This window comes from Stegodyphus dumicola, chromosome 4 (assembly GCF_044657685.1).
Source record: "Stegodyphus dumicola isolate Sdum_Otavi_A_Nest chromosome 4, ASM4465768v1".
In the NCBI taxonomy this organism is placed as follows: Eukaryota; Metazoa; Arthropoda; class Arachnida; order Araneae; family Eresidae; genus Stegodyphus; species Stegodyphus dumicola.
The window spans coordinates 86,906,602-86,934,200 of NC_140771.1; the positions used below are offsets into that span (position 1 = coordinate 86,906,602).

The 27,599-nt window shown below is 34.1% G+C and overlaps 1 protein-coding gene across 3 annotated transcripts in view; it reads right to left on the bottom strand.

Moving 5' to 3' along the window:
- LOC118182596 (uncharacterized) overlaps nt 1–27,599 on the bottom strand; it is an 84,461-nt gene that overhangs the window by 18,161 nt on the left and 38,701 nt on the right. For 2 of the 3 annotated variants that reach the window (XM_085815151.1, XM_085815152.1), the window contains exons 4-6: nt 26,437–26,928; nt 16,400–16,513; nt 15,733–15,912 (exon numbers count right to left, since the gene is read on the bottom strand). The exons of the other annotated variant lie outside the window; for it this stretch is intronic. In XM_085815151.1, coding sequence (XP_085671277.1) covers nt 15,733–15,912; nt 16,400–16,513; nt 26,437–26,928 — 786 coding nt within the window. The remainder of the gene's footprint in view (nt 1–15,732; nt 15,913–16,399; nt 16,514–26,436; nt 26,929–27,599) is intronic. 3 annotated transcript variants of the gene reach the window in all.

A 27,599-nucleotide genomic window follows, 5' to 3' on the forward strand; every position in this document is an offset into this window, starting at 1 on the left:
TGTAAATAAATCAGCAGCCCTTGTTTGGCAGTGTAGCCAAAAAATATTTAAAATGAACTTCCGATGAGGCGTCTTGTGGACGCAAGGAACATGCCAGTTCTTCGGAGCAACCAATGTTAGCCGCGAGGGGTCTGCGTCCTCTGTCACATGTTTTCAGCGTTGTTAAACATCTCGCTGAAATACGGTTTATGGCACTGAAAGTAACTGAGCTTTTGCTTGCCTTCATCCCTAACGGCTGGCGTTAAGAAGTTATGTCTCTTGGTTGGCGAGTTAACGCTTCTGTTGCTGTTTAACTATTAATACACAAAATAAGACTCAAAGTAAGGTATGTTGATGGTATATATACGTACCAAATTATACTTTTAAAATACAATTATTTAAAATTTATTTTATTTTATTTTTTGTGGTATTAAATGTTTAATAAATTAATACCAGAAAATTATATTCGCTTTTAATAACTTAAACGTTGATATCTCATTAATGAGACGGATAAGCGCGCCGATTCTTGCATAGTTGTACTATGTTTGGATATATGCTGGTAACCAGCAACCCCAATCATAGTGCTTTAAATTCCTTTTTTGTTGCTAAGTCTAGAATAGGAAATCCTTAGATAAGGTGAGTGGTAAACCTTTTATAAAATACTAGTTTTGAGAAAAAAAAGTTGTAGACGACTACCATATGTAATTTCAAAACTAATATTTTCAGGTATAGTATGACATACGCAGTTAAATCGAACCATTTTATTTGTTTATCTATCCATTTATTTTTGAAATCTATGAACCCATAGCAGCAGGCTTTGAAAATTATTCTCCGCAAAACAGATTAAGGAATACAAATAAAAATATAAACATTCTAAACTTATGATCACAATAATCAACGATACCCTCACTGGGATTCCACCTCCTAACCTCCCGAATGCTAGCCGAACTATTTTCAATTACACAGCAAAAGCAAGTGGCAAGGAAGGAGAAAATTTCTTACATTCTTCCACATTTAAAGCGTTACTGGGGAGAAGGAGATCCAGGTGGTGACATATTATCGTTCAATACATTTTAGTTCGGACGTCACTTATAGTCTTTTAGCATTTTTGGAGTCTGGAGACAGGGAAAATTAAGTGATGCCTTCTCCGGAATTTGAATTCCGAACCTCCCGATTGATAGGGGAGCTGCATTACTGCAGCTCAGCATGAATTCCATTCTTTGCCTCAGGCTAACCACTCAATATTATTTTTCTGCACTTTGTAGAATAGCAACATATAGTCTCTCTTCAGTTTGTTCTAAGCAGTGTAGGAAGATTTGGTATAAAGTTTTGCTAGACATAATTCTTGATGTAGTTCTTCAAGCAAGGATTTGACAGACGTAATTCTTGAATCAGGGGTTTCGCAGACGTTCTTCTTGGTGTATTTCTTGAAATAGTATAAGATCTTGTCTATCTAGTCTAATCCAATTCATTCAGTTATTATAAAATGTAACTAGATCCACTTAAAATATCTATCTTGCAACTTCTCTCAAGGACTCGAGATACAAGAGAAGGGTGTAAAAGACCTTTTATTCAACATACTTTTTTAGTTTGCAGATGGCAGGGACTTACGTGCTTACAAAGACGTCAAGTACTTGTGGTGATGAACTTAAGGTATCATCTAAATTTAAAGGTAATTACTGGTACAAGACTACACAATTCAATTTAAGTTAACAGTTTGACTCAGAACCAACACCGGCAGAATAATAACTCGGCTGCAAGAATGCGTATTCGATATTAAGGTTAACAGTTGGAAGAAAACAGAAGCATGTGTTCACAATAGCGAAATCACGCTCTCTCTAATCTTCTCGCTCCAACAGTTTAAATACTCTCGTTCACCGAAACTCAGTTATATCCTGGCAAGGAAACGCGAGGGGAAGAAGAGAAAAGAGGGAAGGATCAGAAATTAAAGTAACTATTAGCAAAAATAAATAAAACCATAAAACAGGAGTTTGGTAGACGTAATTCTTGACTTAAATTCTCAAACAGAGTTTTGGCAGACCTATTTCTTGATGCGATTCTTGAAACAAGGATTTGGCATATGTAATTCTTGAAACCGAGTTTTGTTAGACATAGTTCCTAATGGAATTCTTCAAATAGGAGTTTGGCACAACCAGTTCGTGATGTAGTTCTTGAAACTGGGGTTTGACACATAATTCTTGAAACAGGGCTATGGTACACATAACTCTAGAAGTAATTCTTGAAACAAGGGCTTGGTAGACATAATTCTTGATGCAATGTTTGGAACAGTAGTTTGATAGACTTACTGCTAATGACGATGATGACATAAGTCTTGAAGAAAAATTCAAAGAGGGTGGCTATCAGGTAAGCCTGGAAGCAAAGAAATGAGTGCGTCACAGCCCATCCATGTCCTAGAAAAACGCATATTCAGAAGTTTTCGAAAATTGAGAAGACCAGTGTAGAGCAGCTCTGTCTTGTTGGAATAATAAGACTGATTGCAAATTTTGTACCTGAGAATGGCGGATATTCTTGAAGCTTGTCACAGTATATGATACTGCTAATGGCGCTAAGAAGAATGGAGCCATACCTGTTGAATAAAACTTGAAGAAGTGAAGAACATTAATAAAAAAAAGAAAGAAAGAAAAATAATTTTAAAAAAAATCTGAAAGGTTTCAGATTTTAAATTACGTCCAAAGGGTCTTTTTTTTTAACGTTTTGTGTGTTACCTTTATTTATTAAATATCCTGTTCTACGTACTCAAACTATAAAATTCAGTTCAACAGTAATATCGCAAATTAATTTTAAAATGAGAATATCTTTAGAATTTCCGATTCAGAACCTCGCGCGCTGAAGATAAAAATTCTTTTTTTTTTTTTTTTTTGTACAGTGTTGCCATTGCTCTCTTTGAAATCGTTTAGGTTTTAATCAAAAATTCGTTGAAGTGTTACAAAATATGAAATCGATAATAACACAAGTTTCAAATTAATTCAAATTAGGGATTTCACATGCCCATATTCTATGGAAGATTGCGTTATTCAAATTTTTGATGGCTGTAGGTACAGTAGTTTTATCACAATTCGAGAAACATACATACATTTAGGCAGATTCTTCATTATTTAATTTCTTTAAATATAAGACGGGGCGATAATATATGGTAGCACGATTTGAAAGATGATACAGCCTTTTAAAGTTTTCGACTCAAAATGCCAAAACGAAATTAATAGTCCTTCAGGGCAAATTGCCCCTTTGAACTAAAAAAAAAATTAATCTGAAATTTTTCAGAATTTATCGGTCGCCCAGAAGGGTTTGTCAAGGTTTTTTACACTCTCTCGTTGAGCTCGCAGCCTTAGTCTGCTATTATACTCACTCCTCATTTTTAGCCCAAAACAGACGTAAATCCCGAGTGGGATATTAGTCTTGAAATGGTATTTTGCGTTGAATCACTTAAATGCGCTGTATCACTTTTCAGATGTTGTCACCAAATATTATAACCCTACATTATGCTTAAAGAAATTAAAATTATGAAGAATATGCATGAATGTATGTATGTTTTTCGCTCTGTGAAAACACTACGGTACCTAGAGCCATCAAACTCAAGAATGCAGATGGACAACTGGAAGCCCGAATTTTGAACTTCGAATTTGTCTTATTATCTACAGTGGGTACCGCTTAATAAAATCTCTGCTTCATAAAATCAATCCTTATTAAAATCAAAACCCAAGGAAAGAATTAAAATGAATACCATTATAAAATAATCGCTTAATAATACTAACTCTAGCTATTATAAAAATCAGATCGCTTTTAAAATTGTAAAGTCGAAACCGCAAGTTCAGTAATTTTGTTCAAAGTGGATTCTCTTTTGCACGTGGAGGTGCAAATGCTAGAATTTTCTTATCTGAATTTTCTTATCTATCTTTGTCAAAAGCTCCAAGTCTGTGTTTCAAAGGTCAGTGATTTGATTCAAAGTCGATCCACTTTCACACGTGGAGCTGCAAATACTAGAATTTTCTTATCTGGGTCAATCATGGGTGGGGGAGGGTCACAAAAGATTTGTCAGAACTGGATCAGACCATTTACCACTTTGGGGAAATAGGAAACCTGAAAAAAAGATGTGAGAAAATATCTGTATAAAAAATCGTCTTTTTTTTTTGCTCACACATTTCATTCAGTTCACCCATGTACATCGTGCTTTTATTGTTTGATCATTCCTCGAGATGTCCAAACGCAAGGGCTTAAGCTTTCTAGACAAAGAACTGTTGAAGCAGTATGATACTTCTCTAAAATGTAGTTAACATGAAGCTTCTGCACAACTAAGTATTTCACAATCTGCATTATGTACGTTGTTGCGAAGAAAAGGGGCAATTTCGGATGAACTGATGGCAAACGCAAATATTTCACGTAAGCGAAGTGGAAAGTCTATCGATGTAGAAATTGCCCTCTTTCTTGGAATAATTTCTAAATGCCAGGAATAAGAACGCCACGCTATGTCGCAAGAAACGACGCCGTGAGAAATCTTGTATTAAAAGGCAACAGAACTCGTCAAAGTGCAGGATGAGAAGTTTGTCCCTACCATTGGATGGCTCACAAGATGGAAAGAAAGAAACAATATCGTTTTCAAAAAATTACACTCTAATGAAGCTGATAGTTGGATAGAACAGAATTTACCCGGATTTTTGCAAGAATACAAACCACATCATATTTTTAATACTGATGAGGCTGGTTTTTAGTACCGAACCCTACCTCAGCGCACTTTAATCTTTAAAAGTGAGCGGTTTTTTTAACAGATAACTTTAAAATAAATGAAACAACGTGCTACTGTGTTATTAACGTGTAGTATGGACGGAACATTTGAAAAGACCCCATTATTCATCGGGCAAGCAAAAACCCTCGGTGTCTGAAGGGCGTCAATCTGACTGCGATTATTACACCAATAAAAATATTTGAATGACAACCAATAATTTTAGTGATTTTCGTACGAAATGGGGTAAGGAACGTCAGCAAGGAAAAGTGGCGCTCTTGTTAGGTAACTGCGCTGCCCATCCATCTGATCTCTCGTTGAAAAACATAAATTAGTTTCCCTTTCTCCTAATACAACTTCCGTTCTTCAGCCATTAGATTAGTGTTATGAAAGCATTCAAGAGTCGTTATAAGATGTAAGTGGTTCAAAATGAATATTAATGAAACTGATACGACTGATGCAGTTGTTCTTCTAAGGAAACTGTTAAGTCGATTTCTTTCTTAGATGCCGTGCATGTTATTTTAAATGCGTGCGATGAAGTAACTTTGCAAGCAACGATATCAAATTATTTTAAAAAGCGGGCTTACATCCAAAGCAAATTTCTGTAAACTCTTAAGATGTGCCAGAAGACAATCGTAACAATGAAGAAATGCATGATGAGACCTTCCTCAAATATTTGGGAATCGATGAAAATATCCAGACTTCCTACGAAAAGAGTGATGCAGATATCATCGAAGTTATTAGAGAAAACAAAAGAATTGTGGAAAATGAAAGTGAGTCCTAAGATGAAAATCCCGATCTTGTACCAACAACAGCAGAGTCTCAACAAGCATTAAAATTTTTGAGAAGAACGCTCGAACTTAAAAGATGGACATGCAAAACAAGCAATGTCGTGTCTTGGAGACCACGTGTCTTGGAGACCGCTGGAAAGCTACTAACAAGAAAATATGCAGGAAACTCGAACGAATAAATTTTTAAATAATGTTTCATATACTTATATATTGTATTGATCTTGGTAATATGTTAAAATAATTTCAACTTTTATGAATTAAAACGATTTTTAATCTCAATAGCAGGGACGTATACAAGGAGAAAGAATTTAAGATATGTGCACATTTCAGTCATAAAAGTTTATTGAAATTTTATATAAAGTAAGTCCATTTTTAATTTTATTTTTAGAACCCTCGAAAATATCCAACCTTGTGTCGCTAACGGAAATGAAATCCTGTGTGCGGCCCAGCACCGCATATAAAATTCAACCGCTTTTTGCAATAAAATGAAGTTGGAATCGACGTGATCAAATTAAGCGGTTTCCACTGTGTTTCACATTTTGTAAAACTTTAACGAATTTTTGGTTAACAAATTCAACGATTTCAAAGCGACACTGTACGGGGGAAAAAAACATTTTTATCTCCAGCTAAGGAGACCGTCTATCGAAAATTCTAAAGTTATGCTGTTTTTAAATGTTTTGTGATTTTGCTGTTGAATCGAATTTTATGCCGCGTAAGCGCCAAAACTGTGATATTTAATAAATAACGTACAAAACGTTAATAATAAAAAGACAAAAAGAAGTTTTTTAAAGTATCTGAGTAAGAAAACTGAGCATTGATATGATGAAGTGAGAAGGAATTGGGGGGGATGGGAACAGAAAAATGTATGCAAACACTTAACGCTGCATCGCTAATTCTAAACATATATTGCTATGCTGTATTTAAAATTTTATAATTTTGCTGTTGAATTCTACGGGCTAGTAGAAGTGAGTGTAACAGCAGGTTGGTATACTGCAAGCTCAAAGACAATATAAAAAAACCTTAACAAGCTCTTTTGGTCGACCGCTAAAATCTGAAACTTTTCAGATTTTTTTATCTTTTTAACTTATATTATTAAGCATTATTTTCTTCCCACTTGCATCATATGCAATCCAACACTAAAATTGCAAAAATTTTAATAGCAGCATACATTTAGAATTCCTTATGTAGCATTAAGAGTTGGTGTACATTTTTCTGTTCTTTTCAGTCCTTTCCCAGTTTATCATATCAATGTTCAGTTTTCTTATTAAGATGGCTTAACAAACTCTTTTACTGTTTCTTTATTATTAACGTTTTGTGTGTTTATTTTATTTAATAAGTATGACGTTCTTGGCGCTCGCTCCACATGAAATTGAATTCAACGGCAAAATATTTAAAAGCAGCATATCTTTACAATTTCCGATAGAAAGCCTCGCGAGCTGGGAATAAAAATAGTTTATTCCGTTCTGTCCTACAACTGCTCGTTCAGTTTGATTAACAAATCGTTCAGTTTGTTAATCAAAAGTTCGTTAAAGTTTCACAAAATATGAAAGGTAATAAAACAAGTTCAAAATTCGGGCTTCCAGGTGCCCATGTTCTGGTGGAGGTATACGTTATTCAAAATTTGATGGCTCTAAGTAACTTTGATTTTTCCCAATGGGAGAAACCTGCATACATTCATGCAGATTTTTTATTATTTAATTTCTTTAAATGTAATAGAGGGCGATACTATATAGTGACAACAATCTGAACAGTTATACAATGCTTTTAAATGTTTCGGCACATAATGCCATTTCGAGACTAATATCCCATTCAATACTAACGTCCCTTTTGGGCTAAAAAGACAATCTGAAAGGTTTTAGATTTTCACATCGCACCACGTCGTTTTAGATTTTTACAAGTGTTTAATGCTTTTTATGCTCTCGCCGATTTCGCAGCTTCCCGATCTGCTCTTGGACCCCCACCTATTAATACAACTTTTTTTAAAAAGACAACAAAGGTTATGCTTTTGTATTCACATTGTTCATTCTTACGCCACATAAAATGTAACAGTAAAATTACAAAATATTTTACAGCAGCATATTTTCCAAAAAAAAAAAAAAAAAAAAAAAAAAAAAAACATATCTCATATATTTTTCTATTTTTTTTTAACTTATCACAGTTTGCTTTTTATCCATTTCTTCGCACTTACGCCACATAAAATTCACCTGAAAAATCACAAAATATCTAAACATTTTTAGGATTCCCGATAGAGTGTTATGTGTTACCATACATTTTTTCATATTCGCTGCATAATTTCTTTAAAATAATTCATGGCGATAACATTGGTGGCAACATATTTTGATTCGTATTCTCATGCACGGTTTTTATATTCGCTACATTATTTCTTTAAAAGTAATGTATGGCGATAACATTGGTTCTAACATCCTTTTATTTGTGTTGTCATGCATTTTTTTAATATTCCTTATATTATTCCTTTAAAAATAATACATGACTATAGCATTGGGTGCAAAATGCATTTTTTACATGGTTTATGTACCTATTTACCCCCTGCACCCCTTTCACCACTACTAGAAGTTCATTTCCCCCTTCTTTGATAAAACGTGAAAGATACATATACGTCCATTTAAATTTAGATTATTTTTAAAGTGTTTTATTTATTAAACAGCTAAAAGTATAAGTGTTGATAAAAAACATTTGAACGTAGTTTATGTTCAAAAATTAACACTAAATACTGAGCAACTAAATAAAAGATTGATTACATTCTCCTCTCCTGAAACTATGAAATTCCCCCTGTTTTATGTGATAAGTGATACGGACAGAAAAGTGAGGATCAAGATTAATGGGAAGGTATCCCAGATTTTTCCTGGTTACGGTTGCTACTTTTTTCTGGCTGACAAACCGGGACAGCTGTCTAACTATTGTTAGTAAATGCAGGAGGATTATAATTAAAAGTACCGTATATAGATCTCGTTCTGGAAGACCTATTTCATTGAAACTTCGTCTACACGTTATATGGACCATGAGGTAAAGAAAACTGCAATAAAAATAAATAGTTCAAATTTCGGCCGAAAGGGTACTTTTCATGCTGTATAGACAGAAAGCATGTTTGACAAATTTGAAGAGTTTTAAAAAGCCACAAAACCTCGAGTTTTACTCGTGAAGTTGTTTTATCAGAAAGGCAGTAATTTTTCAACTGCATTACGAGAATATCGACGCTTGAAAGGCTTGCGGAACGGGCAGGGTTTGAAAAAAGGCATTGCTTATGTTGAGGCAGGATTTGAAAACGATTATTACTAAATCTGAGGAGACTGTGAAATTGTTTGGGTTGCAAGGAAGAAGGCGGAAATGGATTTTACATGAAACTGTGGAAAATGTTGCTCTCGCCATGGTTGAAAAAACGTCCGGTTCCTAATATTCTTCGGCAAGTGCACGAGCTGTATCACATAATTTTCCTCTCCCTTAGTTGACTGTACGAAAAGTTCTGCGATACGTTGTAAGGTAGTATCCATACAAGATTTCCAAGTTCTGCAAGAGCTGCATGCTGCAGATCAAGACAAACACATTGATTTCGGCCAGGATATCTGTTGTGCATGGCCATGGAACTTCCTGTGATTGGAAGAGTCGCATTTTAATCTAGACGGAATATTGAATTCTCAAAACTGTCGCATATGAGGTACTGCAATAATCGGAGTGAGCCTCTGCTCACTAGTAAGGGAAATTCAATGCTTCCTATCCTATTTCCCAGAGAATACCCGCCCTGGACACGCACCCATGTGGGCACAGTGGGCAATGCAGCAGCCGACCAACTGGCAAGAGATATTGCAAATGGACAACTTTTCCCAGCCATCTCTCTGCCAATTCCATTATCACATCTTAAATCAAGACTGACACGGAACCTTATGTCGCTGTGGAAAACTAACTGGACATAAGAGCTAACAGAAAATTAATCGCTACAGGGAAAAGGAATACAGGGTCAAGGGAATTAACCGCTATTGGCAGAGCAATGACGTATTTCCTGACGGCGCATGGCCCTTTTGCAGCCTATCCGTTTCGTTTTGGATTGCACCACACAGATTCAGGCATATTCGGCTTAGCAGATACTATCGATCACTACATATTTGAATGCACAGTATACAGCTGAAAGTACCCACGTATGGTTGAAACAACTTCAAAAGAGTAAGCTACATCGAAACAACTTAAAACTCTTATAGACTAATCTGAAATTTATTGCGAAAATCTAAAAGTAATCTAAAATTTTTAAAAAATCGCTCTCCACACAGATCTAGCGCCTGAGTGGAAGGATAATAAACTTAATATTTCCTAATCCCCATCTTCAAGTGTTCTGTACCAGTAATCGATACACAATGACAAGCTAATATAAAATGGTGATCTGTGTATAAGTGAACCGCACATGTTTTTCAATGAACACATAATATCCAACTCTACACACTGATTTGTATTTTTCAGCGTCGCCTTCAGTTATCAGGCAAACTATACGTAAGTGAATTGTAAGCGAACCGTAAATAAGTGAATAACACAATTAATTACTATGAATGTGACAATAAAATATTACACAGGAACTCTGCAAATATCTGAATAGCACATATGATGTACATTAATATACCCAGTTGATATTGTTCAGTATAATGCATCTGAATAACTTCTTATATCCAAATTACCACTGGCTTCTAGAGCAAACAGTCCCTGTAAACTCAGAATCACAATGCCTAAAACACTGCTAAAATCCTCATTCAGTACAGTCAGTCTTGACAGGGTCTTTTTAATAACCACACGTCACAAATACCTATCGTCCGAAGTAACTTTATAAATTCCGCTACAAATTTTAATATTCTATAGAGATTTTTGGCTAGGCCTAGCGACAATAGAATGCTGCACCAATTGACTATAAATGCTGATAGTCATATAACAGTCGGTACAGCAACTCAGCTGGTGGTAAGTAGGTACGTAAATAGCCATGCTTGCCGTACAACAACGAGAGTGTTTATTCGACTACCTGGTCTCCTCATGTCCCGGACAAAACCCGTGTAACTTCTGATCCTGAAAGATTCGAAGATGTACAAAGATGTTCCTGAAAGATGTATGAAGGAAGCATATAGACTATGCCTGTATTGAAAGCAAGCATAACACGTCATATTACTGCAACTGATTTAGAAAGCCTCCGCGCTGATGTTCAACACTATAATTTGCTTTGAACTTAATTATTGATGCAAGTTGAATGCATATTGAACGAATGCTGTGATTAAATAATGTTTTGTGATTCCAATTTGTGTTTTTTGTTCTTCATGCCCCATTTCTCAACTAGTGGTCAAAATTTAAGTATAATTTTTATTGCAGGTTTCTTTTCCCATGGTACATATCTGTATAACGTATATACCAAGTTTTATCGAAATGGGTCTACCAGAATGAGCTCTACATAAGTCTGAATAGGTTAACTTATAATTATAATTACGCTGTACATTAAGGAGAAAATAATTATCAATTATCCACCAAATTACTTTTAAAAAAGTTAGAAAATAATAGCATTATATTATTTTATAATGCTAATAAAAGCAATTAATTAATTCATCTATTTGTAACTTTTCTACAATATTTGCTTCACAAAGCACGGAATAAAATATTATCGTGAATTATTATCAACAATATTCCACGCTCTTTCCATGTGCTCCACAGCACTCCTCGAACATTCACAGGAGATTTAAAACATTCTGGATCATGCACCTCAAATGCATGATCCACGCTCCACATTTGGCCACTGACTCATTTTTCTTTGGCCCACAGTTCACCCTGAAAAATAAAAATATATACATAATTATAAAACATTAATAAAAAATTAAATTCCACTCAATAGAGGCATATATACAACCTTAGGTACCAAAAAGGATACTTAGGATGACATTTATATTATTTTCTCGGTGGGCGTTGAGAACATGCCTGCCTATTTGCAAATGGGAGAGAAATTCAGTGCATCCCAACTGTAATTTAAAAACATTGTGAAGTGAATGTTCCCGAATGTTACAAATACCTGCCTGCATGTTTCCCAGAAAGCTGAGAATTTGCATCGTGCGTGATTTCCACGTTCTGTTATACATATCAGAGTAAGCAAACCTTTACGAAAATTTTCTGTTGAAGATAATAGAGCTTTAGAGAAATTCTTACGGAACTTTATACATAGCGGGGGACAAGATGGTGCACAGGACGTCGACGACCAATTTTAATTTGCATGAGCATGGCCGACAGACTAGGATTGATATTGTTTATAGGTAGAAACAGTATTTCTCAATAAAACTCTAAAGAAATTTTATAAAGCTTTTAGAGAATAGAATTTTATAAAAATATTATTTTGCAAAATGAGAGAGAAATTTTATAAAGCTTTTACGAAATGATATTCAGTAGACATATGCAAAGTTTTCAAACTGTAACTCAAAGCAATTTTTATGTATTATTAATCCATCTAAGAGGCTCACATATATTAGGCCAAAGGTGCAATTTGCCCTGAAGGGCTATTGCTTTCGTTTTGCGATTTTGCGTTGCTTCACTATAAATGTCCGTTTCACTTTTCAAACTGTTGCCACCAAATGTTAGAGTCCTGCATTATATTTGAAAAAATTAAATAATGAAAAATCTGCATGAATGTATGTATATTTCACGCATTGTGACAAAACAACGGTACATAGATTCATCGACTTTTGAATAACGTAATCTTACTGCGAATATGGGTCTGTGGAAGCCCAAATTTGAAATATCTATTTCATATTTTGTAAAACTTTAACGAATTTTTGATTAACAAACTCAACGATTTAAAAGCGAGCAACGGCGAAAAAGACCTTTTTATCTCCAGCGCACGGGACTGTGTATCGGAAATTCTAAAGATATGCTCAATTTTAAATTATTTTACGATATTGCTGTTGAACTGAATTTTACGGTTTAAGTGCTAAGAACATGCTATTTAATAAATAAAGGTAACACACAAAACGTTAAAAAAAACCTCCCCTTTAGTCGTAATTTAAAATCTGAAACCTTTCAGATTTTTTTTCAATTTTATTTGCAAATATCAGTTACTAGGTGGTAAAAAATAACTTTATTTTTCTTTCATATGTGCTACTGATTATCTGTTTTGAAATAAGTTATTCAAAATGTAATTGATTTTAAAATATAATTTATTCAACAATTTCTAAAACTGATCTCACGCAATTGTTCGGACACTTTAAATAAGCAGTTTATATTTAATAAGAACATGAAAATCACAGAATATTCAATATTTCATTGTATTTCCTTCAGCTAAAATGATACTTTTCATGTGTTTTGGCATGGATTCAGTTAATGCTTTAAAGTAAGAATGTGCCATTTGTGTCATTCCTACGTAAGGACTGCCTTTAGTAAACTTTCGAAGAAAGACCATGTTTCCTTATTCTTTTCTTCATTTCAGTTCCTGAAATTTCGGACATGTTTGATAGGATTTAATTTCGGAGAATATGTAGAATTTTGGTAAATTCAGGACATTTGTATAACAACCACAAGTGAATATTTAAAGCTGTATATTTAGGATTGTTAAAGACACTGCTTAAATAAAACATTAAGGACATTCGTGATTACACCTAATATAAAAAAAAGAAGATGGTTTTAAAATTTGAGTACGATATAGTATTATTATTTGCTTGGAACAAAATTCTAAATCTTGAAAACTGAAACATCGAAAGTACTATGAGGATTTGGCTCGCATTAAATCGGTATTAAGTATATTATATTCTAAATAATCCTGAAAATCGTGAGTGGTACTGTTGTTACAGTTTTTAATAAAATAGATTATCTATTTTATAAACATGTGGCTTTCATTGTCGGAAAAAATGTTAATCCTTATAATAAGAGAACAGAATTTTACTACTATCTGCTTAGCAGAGTTAATGTTTATGGTATAAAAACAAAGAATATGTCTTCCTTTCCGGCTGAAATAAGTGTTCTCTGTGCACTTTAATCTTCCTACCAAATTAGATGAAAGATTAAAATTCTACAGAGCAACTTTTCTCAGTCTGGAAACCAACGTGTACACACCTATAGCTGAAAATCTCAGAATTTTGAAATTACACATGGCAATCGCCTATCACATTTTCTCCTAAATATCTGTCTACAAGACAATTCTTTGACTGTTCTTAATATCCATGAGGAAATGAAAGGGTTTGAGATAAAATTTAGCTTGTTGTTTGGTTGGCCGTTTAATTTACGTGTTCCGCCATCTCCGATTCAGTCATTACACGGTCGAGACGGGAGACAAAGAAATCGTCAAAACGTCCTCAAAAGGGAGTCCTCGTTGCGCAGTCAAACCTCTCACAATGGAACCCCACAACACTGCCGGTATTTGAAAATTTTGAAAGCTCCCTTAGCACCCCTAGATGAACCGACGAAATCAATCCCAGAGGAGGAGTGGGTTGGTTGCGTGAAGCAGTCATTTTTCATTCCTTAGAACCTTTTATAGTAGAAAATGATATAATTATTAGAAAAGACTTATTTTGCATATACGTTCGCATCTCGAAACTCTGAGTACATAACGTGAACTTTATTTTCCAAGTAGTAAGTATAAAAAATTTTCATGGATTCATGATCTTTTCCATTGCGATATTAAAATTAACAAATTGTCACAGAATGAGAGAATAGTTAACTGAACTGCCGAATGACACCGGATGTTAAATGAAATAATAAGCAGAAGGTATGGTTAATTTCTGCATTTCATTACTCGTAAAAATAGAATAAAGTGATATGTACAATGGTTCTTAAAAAAATTATAGTTAGTTTTGCTTTTACATATCTGTATAAGAAAGAGCTTTTAACACTAATTCAAATAAAAGCAAAGTTTTGTTTTTTCCCCAAACGGAGGGCACTATTTCATCTAATAAAAGGAAAGCACTTAAGGTATGCCCATCTCCGTTTCGGTTTAGTTGATTATGGTAAAGCACATTAAGGCTATCTTCCCAAGAGGAGGGATGCCTTCGTGGAGGAATTTCTAAGGAACACTGGCTCGAATACACGTTACACATGGGAAAGCCAAGAAAACGCCCATGCAACCAGCCCGTTCGCCTGGAATCAAACTCAGGTCGGAACTACCAATGTTCAGCGACTTAACTGCTCAGTCGTTGGTGGGCAAGTGTGCGGATCTCGGACTTAAGCTTACCAGCCTACATCCAAACATGAAACAGCTGTGCAAGAATCAACTGGCTCAGCCATATTGCGAGTCCAAATATTATTTAGCTATTCAGTTTTTAGTTACAGTTTTTAGCAAATCCTAAATTATTAAAAACAAATATAGGGTGTCCATAAAGTCATTACATAACTTTACACTATTATTGTGAACATCCTGTAAGAGGATACCTGCTGTAAATTTCTATGGTGTTATTAAAAGTATGTCAAAGCTTTCTCCCAGTAGTTTGTTTTGGCTTAATGTACACATAATATAGGACTTTGGGATTTCGAAAATCCTCAAGTCATAAGGCAATTGAAGCGGCGCAAACTGAAAGTGAATTTTTGGTGTGGAATGTTGCATAACGAAATTTTACGATCATTCTTCTTCAATAAACAAATAATAACAGCCATAGTTTGTAGAGACAATAGGAATTTTTTGGAAGCAGGATTGATGAGAAATGAGTAACGCCTTCGCCAGGAATCGAACTGTCCGTGAACCTCTGGAATACGCGCCCAGAGTGCAGAACACCACACCACGAAGCTATGTTAGGAAGGCGGGAGAAATAAGCTTCGCTCAAAACATTGATTAAACACATTTGTCTACAGCTGAACGACCGTCAACCAAAAGTCATTTTGTCGCACGTCAAAATTGTGTCACTTGTCGAAAAAAATTAATCTTTTGGGGCAAGTGCGACGTTGCAAAAGATATAGGTTGATCCTTACCCAAACAAATTGTTCAGGAACTTTGTGAATACTCCGTATAAATTTTTTGCAATTAACTTAATTGATTAATACTAATATAACATTAAATCTAATTTAATTAAGTCTGTTTTATAATCATAAGTATACTGTAAAAACATATTTAAAAATTCCTTTCGATAGAGATAAGAATAAGATGGTACGCAGAACAGTCTAATTTGTAAAAGTGGACCTCATTTCAGAAACAATGCTTAAGGGCGTTTGGACCTCATTTGAGAAAATATGCTGAAGATTGTTATAGTAGGAACATTAAATTATAAGTAAATTGCTTACGTGAGGGGCAATCATCAGGGTCAACACAGTCCCCATCATCAGTTCGGAGTAGGCCGTCTTTGCAAAAACAGCCAGGTTTACAATCATGATCTTCACATGCATCTCCTCTGGCATAATTATAGCAAGTGTTATGACACCTTGGTGCGCAAGGCCACCAATCTTGGTCATCACGACACGAATCTGGAAAAGAAAATACACTTCCTTTAAGGCAGTGTTTCTCAAACTATGGTACATGATAAACTACCACTAATGGTAGAGTAGCATTGTTTCGTGGTACAATATTTACACAAAATATTTTAATGAATGTAAAATGGCGCTCTTATTTTATACATATACATTGGTGCATAATGATACATAAATTTTGGATTCTTATTTAACGTGGTACTAAACTAAAAAAATGAGAACCTTGCTTTAGGGCGATCGCTAGAAGGGGAAGCCACCCTGTAATATTGTAGAAGATGGTAAAGATGTTAGATAATTGTATCGAGGGATATTAACTATTTGTGAATATGTAAGTGAAGTTTTTTCAGAATTATAGACGTGCCTCATCTTGCTTTTATTCAACTCTAGTATTTACTCTTTTAATCATTTACTTTAAAATCAATCAAATTTCAGTTAACATTTCAGTTCACAGATTCTTATAGAATTAGTAAAGAGGTGAAATAACCTGGAGACTCTTCTTCTGTAACCGTATCCGCAAGAGATTGCTGCGATGTCGTTGCAGATGTAGTACTCTTAGAGTTCAGGGCTGTCGTAGTTCCGTCATAAGAATTTGTTTCACCTGGAAAGATCATAAAAAGAAAGAAGTGATAATAAAACAATCTGTTAGGTTATTTCAAAGTAAAATATTTTCAAACTATGCAAGGCATCACTCGTAGCACAATGTTTAGAGAACAAATATAACAATGCAATGTTTATCAGTTATTAACATTCATATTTTCTTGGAGATAATTTTTTGATCCCAAAAGTTTGTTTAGCGACAGCGACACTTTCGAAACCCTTACCTATTTGCCTTTATCTATCTATTCGTGGGAGTCATGCAGGGTAAAAGACGTCCACAGTTAAGACAAAATCACCGATCGTCAAAGGGTATTTATTAAGGGCTTTCCGTTTGGCGGGGAGTTCGGTTACACTAGCCTTTGGCATGAGTTCGAATCCCGTAGAAGGTATGGATATTTTCAAATGTATTGTGTGTTTGGAATATGGAGATATTTCAAATGCTGTCGTGTCCTCGGTAAGTTGAAGGCCGGGAAACAGAAGTAGGAGATCCTCGGATATGTCTCGTGGCGTATTTCCTATCAAAATTGGGACGAAGTTTCCCTTTTCTCGCGCGTATAACATCGGTCGCTCCCTGTGATAAACCTTGGGAAAGATTCTTAGTGATGAGATGAATAAGTGACCCATGGATTCTTCGACTACAGATGGATGCTTGAGTAGCAATTATCTGACCATTAAGAGAAAAAAATATAAAACCAGAGAGAAGAGGAATAACTTGAATTAACAGAAAAGGTATTATTAACCACTTACTTTATCTTCAACTTCCGTTTGTAGAGACATTAGGATTTTTTGAAAGCAAGAGAGATTAAAAATTGAGCAACGCCTTCGCCGGGAATCGAACCACGGACCTCTGGAATACGCGCCCAGCGTGCAGACCACCACACCACTACACCACGAAGGCACACTAGGAAGGCGGGAGAAATACCTTATTTACTATTTTCCCTCTTCTAAAGGGTGACTGGGGTTTTTAGGGGACCTAATCGCCAAATTTTGGGAGTGGAGAATCATCATCCAATATCCTTTTAGTTCGGGCGCCACTGTAGAGACATTAGGATTTTTTGAAAGCAAGAGATATTGAAAAATGAGCAACGCCTTCACTTGCAATCGAACGACGGAGCTCTGGAATACGCGCCCAGCATGCAGACCATCACACCACAAAAGCAGACCACCACACCACGAAAGACGGGAGAAATACCTTATATACTCAGCCAATATAGTTGTTAGTGACGCTGACTACCGTTCCGATGGACTCTGTTCGAATAACAGAGAAAGCATGGATGTTCGTAAGTGTACAGTGTTTGTTCTGCAAGAGGGAAGCAGGAAAGCCTCTCGAGAGATTAGTAACAGGGGTAGAAGAATGGATCTCTCAAAAGTTGGTGGTAATGGGAGAGAGAGACAACCTCGGACTGCCCCCTTCCCGAGATTTCTCCTTCAAAATTGGGACCGAAGCTTAGCAGTTAATAAGGCTCGGTGATACTTAATATATATATGTGTGTGTGTGTGTGTGTGTGTGTGTATAATGTTGTATGATCTTAAATTCATTTTATTCGAAAACAAGTTATTCGAATACTTTCGCAATAGCTGCAAACAATTTACATGGTTTGTTCCCCTTTAAAAGTCAACTAATTTCCAATCAATAGCAATAATTACTTGCTTTTAATTTAATTTCTCTTTCAAAGTTTGAAATTTTGTTATTCATGATTTGCTTATTTACTTACCGTAAAACATTTTTAACAATTTACATTCAAGTTACTTTAAAACAATTTTCGGAATTAAACTTCCTACCTATGGGTTCACTCTTTTTAGATACTTCTACTAAAATTAATATTAGGAGATAACATAATCAATATTTCTTTATTAAATAAATTATTATATATATGTATATCTATGGGAATGCACAGATTTTGGCTTTGCTTCAACCTATACCTGTACCTTCAAGTAGTTTAATCTGTAGGATAGGCGTCTGGGTTACGCAAAATAATTTAAATAATTCAGCAATAAAACAAAAAGGTCGTGATATAAATAACGAAAGTATGCAGATATTTACATTATTATAACTAATTAAAATGTTAAAAACCAAGTTGTACTAATGATTTCCTTTTCGCGAAGAGTGAGGCGCCCTATCCGTCGAGATTTTAGAGTGTCGAGATAGAAAATATATATGTAAAATAAAAATATGAAAATCAAAATTTTAATTACATATTAATTTACAATGGCTCCTTAATCGTCCATTTTAGTTTGGCTGTTTCCTCTTTTTGTTCTTAAAATAGTGACTGCTTGTAATAAATCTCTTTAAATTGCAGGATTTCAAAATACTCATTTATATTTATATACAAAACAAATAAATAATTGATTTCATATTTGTAAATAAAATGACTAAGAAATCTTTTTAAAAAATAAAAAATTTGATTCGGGGATCGCAGAATGCCCGAATATTGTTGTGATGCAAAATGTTCAACTGTTCTACTCAATAATAGACTATGTAATACCAAATATGGAGCATACATAACACCGAATATGGTCGAGATACAAAATTTTCGAGTGGTTAATAACAGCAGAGTATGTAATATCCAAAATGGTCGAAGCGTAATTCAAAAGTCCCGGAAAACTTTAAAAAATGTATTGCAGCCACACGAGTAGCATTACAAAGTAACGAAGTGCATCATTTTAGAGAGTAATCATACAGACTACAGTTATTGCAAAAGTTATATCCTTAAGACCAGCCAGTCTAGTTTTGCTGTGCATTGCAGGAAAAAGACAATGCTTTTGTGAATTCAATAATTATTTTTCGAACGGGGCAGCATTTCATACAAAATGGGAAGGTAAACAGACACATCTATAGAATTTGGGAGACGGGAAACCCGCATGACATTGTTAGACACAAGCGAGATTCTCCAAAAGTCAATGTTTTTTGTGCCATGTCTCACAAGAATCTTAATGAACCTTTCTTCTTTGAAGAACAAACTGTTACTAGAGAGTCCTTCCTTCAGTTGTGGCAGACATGGTAACAGACATTGTTGCAAACTGAATCATAGAAATTTGTCCTTCAGTTAGATGGTGTACCCTCACATTTTCACCATGTTGTTAGAGCATACCTGAACGCAGAGCTATCTAATCGTTGGATTGGTCGTCGTAGAGCTGCTAAAACGACCTCCTAGGTCCCCGGATATCACCCCTTGTGATTTCTTTTTATGGGGTTATGTAAAGGATCCTGTTTATGTCCCTCCACTTCCGGATGATGTTATGGAATTGAAAAGGAAAACTGAACAAGTAGCAGCCACAGTCTCGGAAGACACTTTGTACCGCTTGTGACAAAGTTAGATTTATAGCGTCGACATTTGTAAGATCATACATAGTTCCCACATACAGTGTTTGTAAAATGAGAGTTGTTGAAAAACCTTACAACCTTAAAACCTTACAACCTTATTCTCTAAAATGATATACTTCGTTACTTTGTAATGCTACTGGTTTGACTAGAATAATTTTTTTTAAATTGTTCTTTACTCAGTAATGTTAGCCTTTGTAATAAAGAATATAATTGAAATTCTTTATCAATAATACTAGACTATATAGGTTTTTGGCATATATTATATAGTTTCTAGTATTTAAGTTTGACTGCTTTATAAAAAATGCTATATTATGTAATACCAAGTATGGATGAAATTGAAAATAATTGTCTACGTTAGTCAATAATATTAGCCTCCGTGATAAAAAGTATTGTCGAAATGCTTTATCAATAAACTTAAATTAGATACGTGCCTATTATTAATTGTATAATTTTTAGTATTAAATTTTCACTGCTTTATCAAAAATAGACTATTTAATACCAAATATGGAGACTGCATAACACCTAATATGGTCGTACTATAGAATTTTCGAGAAATGAACTTGATAATAGCAGGGTACACCTTGCACGAAAAACAAAGAGGGAAAAAATGGGATGCTGCGTTTTTCATGTCTCGAAAGCGAAGTTTAAGATATATATTATATGTACGTACAGTATTGTTCTAACATAGGAATTTTGACCCAAAATAGGATTTTTTCCGAGATGACATCCCTATTTGTTTCCATATTTCGATACCACGGCTCATGTTATGCTCAAACATTAAATTTTGGTGGAAAACTTAGCGGGAAATTTAAAAAGTTTATATTGACGCACTTTTTCCAGTTTGCCCCAAGAATAATTCATTTGGCGGAATTCTTAATTTAGTATAATAACTTATTTTCTTTTCCCTTTTTTCATTGTGCATGAGCGGGAAAAAATGTGAAATGTTCATTCTTTCAAATAATTATAACAAAGTGCGTAAAGCATATTTAACATATCGCATAAAGCAAATATGATAAATTTCAAAATGCGCCAATCTATAAATTCTTGGGAAATTTTGAATAAAAAACTATAATATTTTGCAGGTATGTCTAAAAATACATATACTTTTTAAGTTGATTGTAAAAATTTTATAGGTTATAAATAAAAACATTTTTCGAAAAAATTATAAAAATTACTAAAAAATACAAATTGAAAAATTAATCAGAAAATACCTTCAAATTCTATTTGTAGTGAACATAAATTTCAAATTTTGAAAGAAAGAATCAAGTAAAATTAATAAAAAAAGCTCATTTTTTAAAAACAACTCATGGCCTTTTTCTGAAACTTATCACTTCGGCATGACTTTAGTCGTAGAATCGAAATATGGGAAAAAGTTCGTATAGCATTTCAGAAAATGTTCAAAATGGTATCCAAAATAACCATGTTAGAATAATGTTGTATAGAAATCTAATATACATAACATTATTCTAACATAAATATTGTAGAGATATTAGGATTTTTGTAGAAGCAGGCAAGATGAAAAATGAGCAATTGCCTTCGCCGGGAATCGAGTCACGGACCTCTGGAATACAGGCCCAGCGTGCAGAACCACTACACCACGAAGGCACCATGGAGGTAGGAAAGGGAGGAGGGGCCAACCCGCGCTAAAAGTGAAGCACTGCTTTGAAGCTTGGGTCACCAGATGGGGTGTTCTTTGTTTACATTCAGAAGCTCGCTTGACAAGATTCTGATAGTATTTCGACACACGACAGTTCCATAGAAATCGAAAAAGGGACACTTTCGCATGAAAGAAAGATTCATAGTGTGATGGATAATAGCAATTTGTATAGTTTAGTGACATTTACGCAAAAATCACATCTTGGTTATTTTTCGATAACTAACAACAGCGATTTTGATTATGAATTTGTTTTATAAAATTATAAGCTGTTGCACTACAAAAATATAGATTTTAAGAAAAATGTTATGCGTAAAGAATGAAAAATACCTTACGGTACATTTAAAATTGTATACGTCTTTCGATACCCTTGATAGAGTATTCGCTACTTTTATTTTATTTTCCAAACGTCAAAATGTTTTAAATAAAACAAATTTTTTTCACATCCATATATTATTGTAACATGTACCTTTTAAAATTTTTTAGAGGAAAGGCTTTACTGCTGCTCATTTTAAACCCATCGTTTTAATTTTATATATCTGAAAAATAATCACTTTGGGCTTACTCGTTTTATAAATATAAAATTATGTATGTTAAAATATTTGTAATTAGGCACATAGATCAGATTAAGTTTTTATTAAATAGAGTAACGCATGCAAGGGCTATCTACCTAAAGAGAGAGATGCCATCGTGGAGGAATTTTGAAGAAAAACTGACTTTTGAGTGGGTATTAAAAATAATACTTACAATTTTCTTTCAAATTATATTCATATATATTTTTTATGTAAAACTTTCGGGTGTATGCTTAATTAGTGTAAATTACTTTACACGAAAAATATAGTGAATGCACAGAAATTAAAGATTTGCGCATGCCGGAAATGAAAAATAGGAAATATGTATGGGTATTTATGCATGTGCTTGCAAAAAGCATGTATCTGACAAAATACTTAAATATTCATTAAATTATTTATAAATGCATTTGAAATGAAGAATTTATTCGCTTATAAATAACTGTGAAAGTACTGTGAAGAAATCTAATTATTAAATGTATCTAATTTATAATGATTATAAATGTTATCTAAATATATAATAACCTTAATATTGAATTGTAAACATAAATTGAAATCCTGTTGACAAATACGTTATAAAACTATTTAAGCAAGAATTGTTTGTATTGGAAAGCAATCTGTTAAAAGGTATTGTAAAGCTAATGGTATGAGATGCGCACTTGAACGTAATAAAGAGTTTTGGAATATGTATTGTTGAAATGAAGGGTAAAAAAAAATCTGATAAGTATAATTAAAAGAATTATTCCCCTTACATTTTATAATAACTCAGTTAAAAGTTTTAAATAATACTTAAAAAAAAAACTTATTTTATTCCCTTTCAGAAATATTCAGAAAAAGTCAAGTACTATTTAATACCTATTTAATTATTAGGAATTAGCGAAATACTTATTTAAAGTATTTCGCTAATTCCTAATAATTCTCTCATTTAAATTGCACCGAATAGAGCATTAATTATAAATTGACTTACATTTTTCGATTTAAAAGGTGCCTCAGAAGCCAAAAAATCATGTCATATTTAAGAAAGTATTTTAGGAAGAAGCTCTATAAATAGAAAAGAAATAATGCATAATTTTAATATTAATAATACAATAAACTTTGATCTTAATTTTTGTACCTTAACCGAATAAAATCGAATTACCTTAATTTTTTTTCTAATGTAATTAACGAAAACTTGTGAAAATATTTCATTCAAATTAAACCATTCTGAGAAAACTGTCCTGTGAAAAGTATAGCATTTAATTCCGTTCAGAATGAAATGTTGTTTAAAAATCTGTTGTTTTCACATACTTAGGACTCTGAAGTGTTGTAGAAAAAGAAAATATATACATTTATATGTATATTTACTACGTAATTACAAAATATTTACATCCGAACTCGTCAAATCCCATAGAACTCAATGGTAAATGACCCAATGTTTTGGTCACCACGTAGGGATCGCCGGTGCTTCAGAGCAGGGTACGGGAGAAACCTGTTTAGGGCGATCTTACTTCCTACCTCCATGGAAGGCACACTAGGAAGGCGGCAGAAATACCTTATATTTTTCCCCTTTTATAGGGCGGCTGGGATTTTTAGGGGACCCAATCGCCAAATCCTGAGTGTGGAGAATCCTCATCCTACACCCTTTTAGTTCAGGCGCCAGAGTCATTAGGATTATTTGCAGGCGGACGAGATGAAAACTTAGCAATCGTCTTCGCCGAGATGCAGAACCATTACACCACGAAGGCACCCTGGGAAGGGGGGAGAAATACCTTATAATATATCCTACATTGCATTTTTGAGATATGAAAAACGCAGGTTAAGTTTCGTCAATCGGTCAAGTTTGAACAAAAACTATAAAACTGTCTTTTATTTATTTATTTATTTTTGCGTGTGTGTGCAGAGTATACCTAGTTGTGAATATTGTCGGAATGCAAAATATTCCAGTGTTTAAGACAATGATAACAGAGTAGGTAACAGCGAATATGGCTGAAATGCAAAAATGGCAAAATAGAATCATTGCTTTACTCAATAATACTAGACATCGCAACTTCAAATATGCAGGCGATTAATCACTATAATACCGAATATGGTCGAGGTATGAAATATTCGAGAGTTTGACTCAATAATAGTAGACTAGATACCATAGATAGTCGAGATACAAAATGTTTGACTGCTTTTATTCAGTACTAGTGGAAGTACCTATTTAACTAGATTGACAGTTAAACTAGATTAAGAGTAATGCATCTAACAACAGAGAGAACGATACCGCTGTAATCCTTCTCTAATAACGATGCAAAAAATACAATTCATAGTCATACATTTTTCAGTCTGATGCAATATTAAACCCACATAAAAAGTTTGGATAGAAAAATAAGCAAATTCTCTCTCATTATATCAGCAACAATGTCATGCAGTTTTTAATGCTTTTCGTCTTCCTAATCAGATGGTCGTAAAAGCTCAAGGTCCATCCAATATTTCACCTATATTCAATTTTAGTCGATTAAATGTGGCAAACAATTTATCATAATTGATCAGAAACGCGAACAAGCAAACACACCAAACGGACATTCTGCTTTATATATATAGATTTTGTAAAATTTTCAATTTTTATAATTTTACAAAATTTTTGATTAACCAATTCTACGATTTGAAAGCGAGCAGAAGCTACACTTTTCGAATAAAGCTTTTTTATCTGCAACGCGCGACACTGTTGCTACTCGGAAAGATGAGTGCGAAAATTAGCGCTTTCAGACTTTTTAATTAATATTTCGGCTGATTAAAGTCATACGAAGATGGGAATAGCCGAAATGGCTTTCCACGAATTTTTGGAATCGGAAATAATGTATTTAATGTTTGGCAATGCTATTTTTATTTCGTCGTAAAACTCAGAAATTTTTTATTAACAAACTCTAGGATTTGAAAGCGAGCAGTGGCAACAACTTTTCAAAATAAAGCAGATTTTCATCTCCAGCTTGACAGACTGTTGCCACTCGAAAAAATGAGGGCGGATATTATCGTTTTTTCGAGTTTTTAATTAATATTTATGATTTTAGCTACTTTTGGTTTGGAAAAAAGGGAACATCGACCTTTTCCAGGAACCAGGACCCAGAAAAGAATTGTAGAATGTTTGGTGATGATGGTCATACTAATGACTTATTAGAGGACCACCAAACACACAGACTTATGTGTATAGATTATTAGATTACATATATTTCAGATATGCATTACACTGAATATGATCAAAATACAAGAAGTTTGAGTGTCTGATTCAATAATAGCAGACTAAATATCATAGAATATGGTCAAGATACAAAATAATTGATTGTTTTACTCAGCATTAATAGACTATGTAACACCGAATGTGGTTGAAATCTAAAATGTTCGAGAGTTTAAAATAATAACACCAGACTACGTAATTATGTCTAAATGCAAAACGCTCGAGTAATTAACTACATAATAGTAAAGTACGTAACACGGATTATGGTCTAATGCAAATTGCTCGAGTGTTTAAGACAATATTAGCAGACTATGTGTAGAGACATTAGGATTTTTTTAGAGGAAGAAAAGATGAAAAATGGCAAACGCCTTCGGCGGGAATCGAACCACGGACCTCTGGAATACCGGCCCAGCGTGCTACCGTTACACCACGGCCCGCCAAGGAAGTGGGAGAAATACCTTATATACCCCCCTTTTTAAAGGGCGACTAGGGTTTTAGGGGACCTAGTCGCTAAATCCTGGGTGTGGAGACTCATCATCCACAACCCTTTTTGTTCGGGCGCCACTGTAGAGTTCCTCACTTCGGAATTCTAAGTTAATGTTGGAAGTGAAGAATCTAAGAACTGATAAGCGAATAATCGCTTGAGTTCGGTGGCAAGTAACAACAAGATAGAAGGGTAACTAACCCTTTATTATTCCAATAAGATTTAAAGAAACTCCGCCTGGGAGTGTACAAGCAAAGCCCACACTTGGACTTGAGCTTAAAAGACTAAGAATTAAACTAAAACTAAGATTAACTAAAAGAAGTATAGCCGAAGCTATCAAGGTTCAAATCGAGTTTGCCTCTTAACTTATTTGACTACGAAGCTTAGCAAGGGCCTTAGTACGGCCGAGCGTAATAACAGCCTTGAGAGAGAGAGTGGCCAAAAAGGCAGACGCGCGTAAATCAGAAACTCTGATTCTCTCTGACTCAGTAAATAACTTCGTGGTTTAAATACCGCCCCCCTCATTAAATATTCAGCAAGATTCCAAAACTACGTTCTTGCCGGAAGTAGTAAGTTGAAGTTAAGAATTTGACAGGAAAGGAACTTAAAATTTAACTGTTAATAAAATTAACATAATCCTTACATATGTAAAACCGAATATTATCGAAATGAAAAATGTTTGAGTATTTTACTCACCTTTAACTTCTGTTTCTTTTCTAGTTACTCCGTTTTTCTTGCTTTCACCACTGCATCCTCCTCCTGCAGTGACATCGCATTTATCTACAACCAATTCAGTTGTTGACTTGGACTGATTCGTTGAAGAGGATTCGGATGTTGATTTTGTTGCTGAAGTAGATTGCGTTGTCGAACCAGATTCAGCCATGACAACTGTAGTATACAACCAAGTGGTGGAGGTAGCATCAGTTGTATCCAGAGTTGATTCCTCTGAGTCACCTTGAAGAACCACATTTCCACGTCCTTTGTTCCTTTTTCTCTTATGCTTGGGATGTTTTTTATTCTTCTTTTTCCCGCCCTTAGTTTTTTTAATTTCGTCTGTTTCTGTGTCTGAGGAGAAAACTTCTTCTGAACCGGCAATATTTTCCACGATAACAGTCGGGGAAATTTCTTCTGCAAGACCCAATGCTGCCTTGAACAAAGAAGTTTCGATATTTTTTGCATCAGGATCTCCTAAAGGTACAGTAATATAATATTAGATTTTTTAATAATCGTGGTAATTCAAATTCAGACAAAATGCATACATAATGGAATAATGAAGACATACACACAAATGAAATGTTTTATCAGTAAGAGTTATTAGCAGATTATTAGTAAGAATTTATCAGTAACATTTTATTAACTTAAAAACTTTCATTCCAAACAAAATTACTGTACATACCACGCTAAAAACTTTTAGGCCTAGTCAGCACCAGAGGTGCTATTAATCTCGATCCTCACCTTTTTATCCGTATCACTTTTCAAATAAAAGGATGTTGTCACCCTATATTTTTGCCATGTATTATTTTTAAAGAAATAATGTATCGAAATGAAAAAATGTATGGCTACAAAATAAAAGGACGTTGTCACCAAATATTATCACCATGTATTATTTTTAAGACATATATAGCGAATATAAAAAATGTATGGCAACACTAGATACTCTATTGGAAATTCTAAAATTAGGCTGATTTTAATATTTTGTGATTTTGCTGAGGAATTTCATGACTTAGGTGCAAAGAAAATTATGTTTAATAAACAAAAACAAAAAGTTAATAATAAAAAAGCAAAAGAAAAGTTCTGTAAGTCATCTTACTAAGAAAACTGCACATCGATATGACGGGTGAAAAGAGACTAAAAAAGTA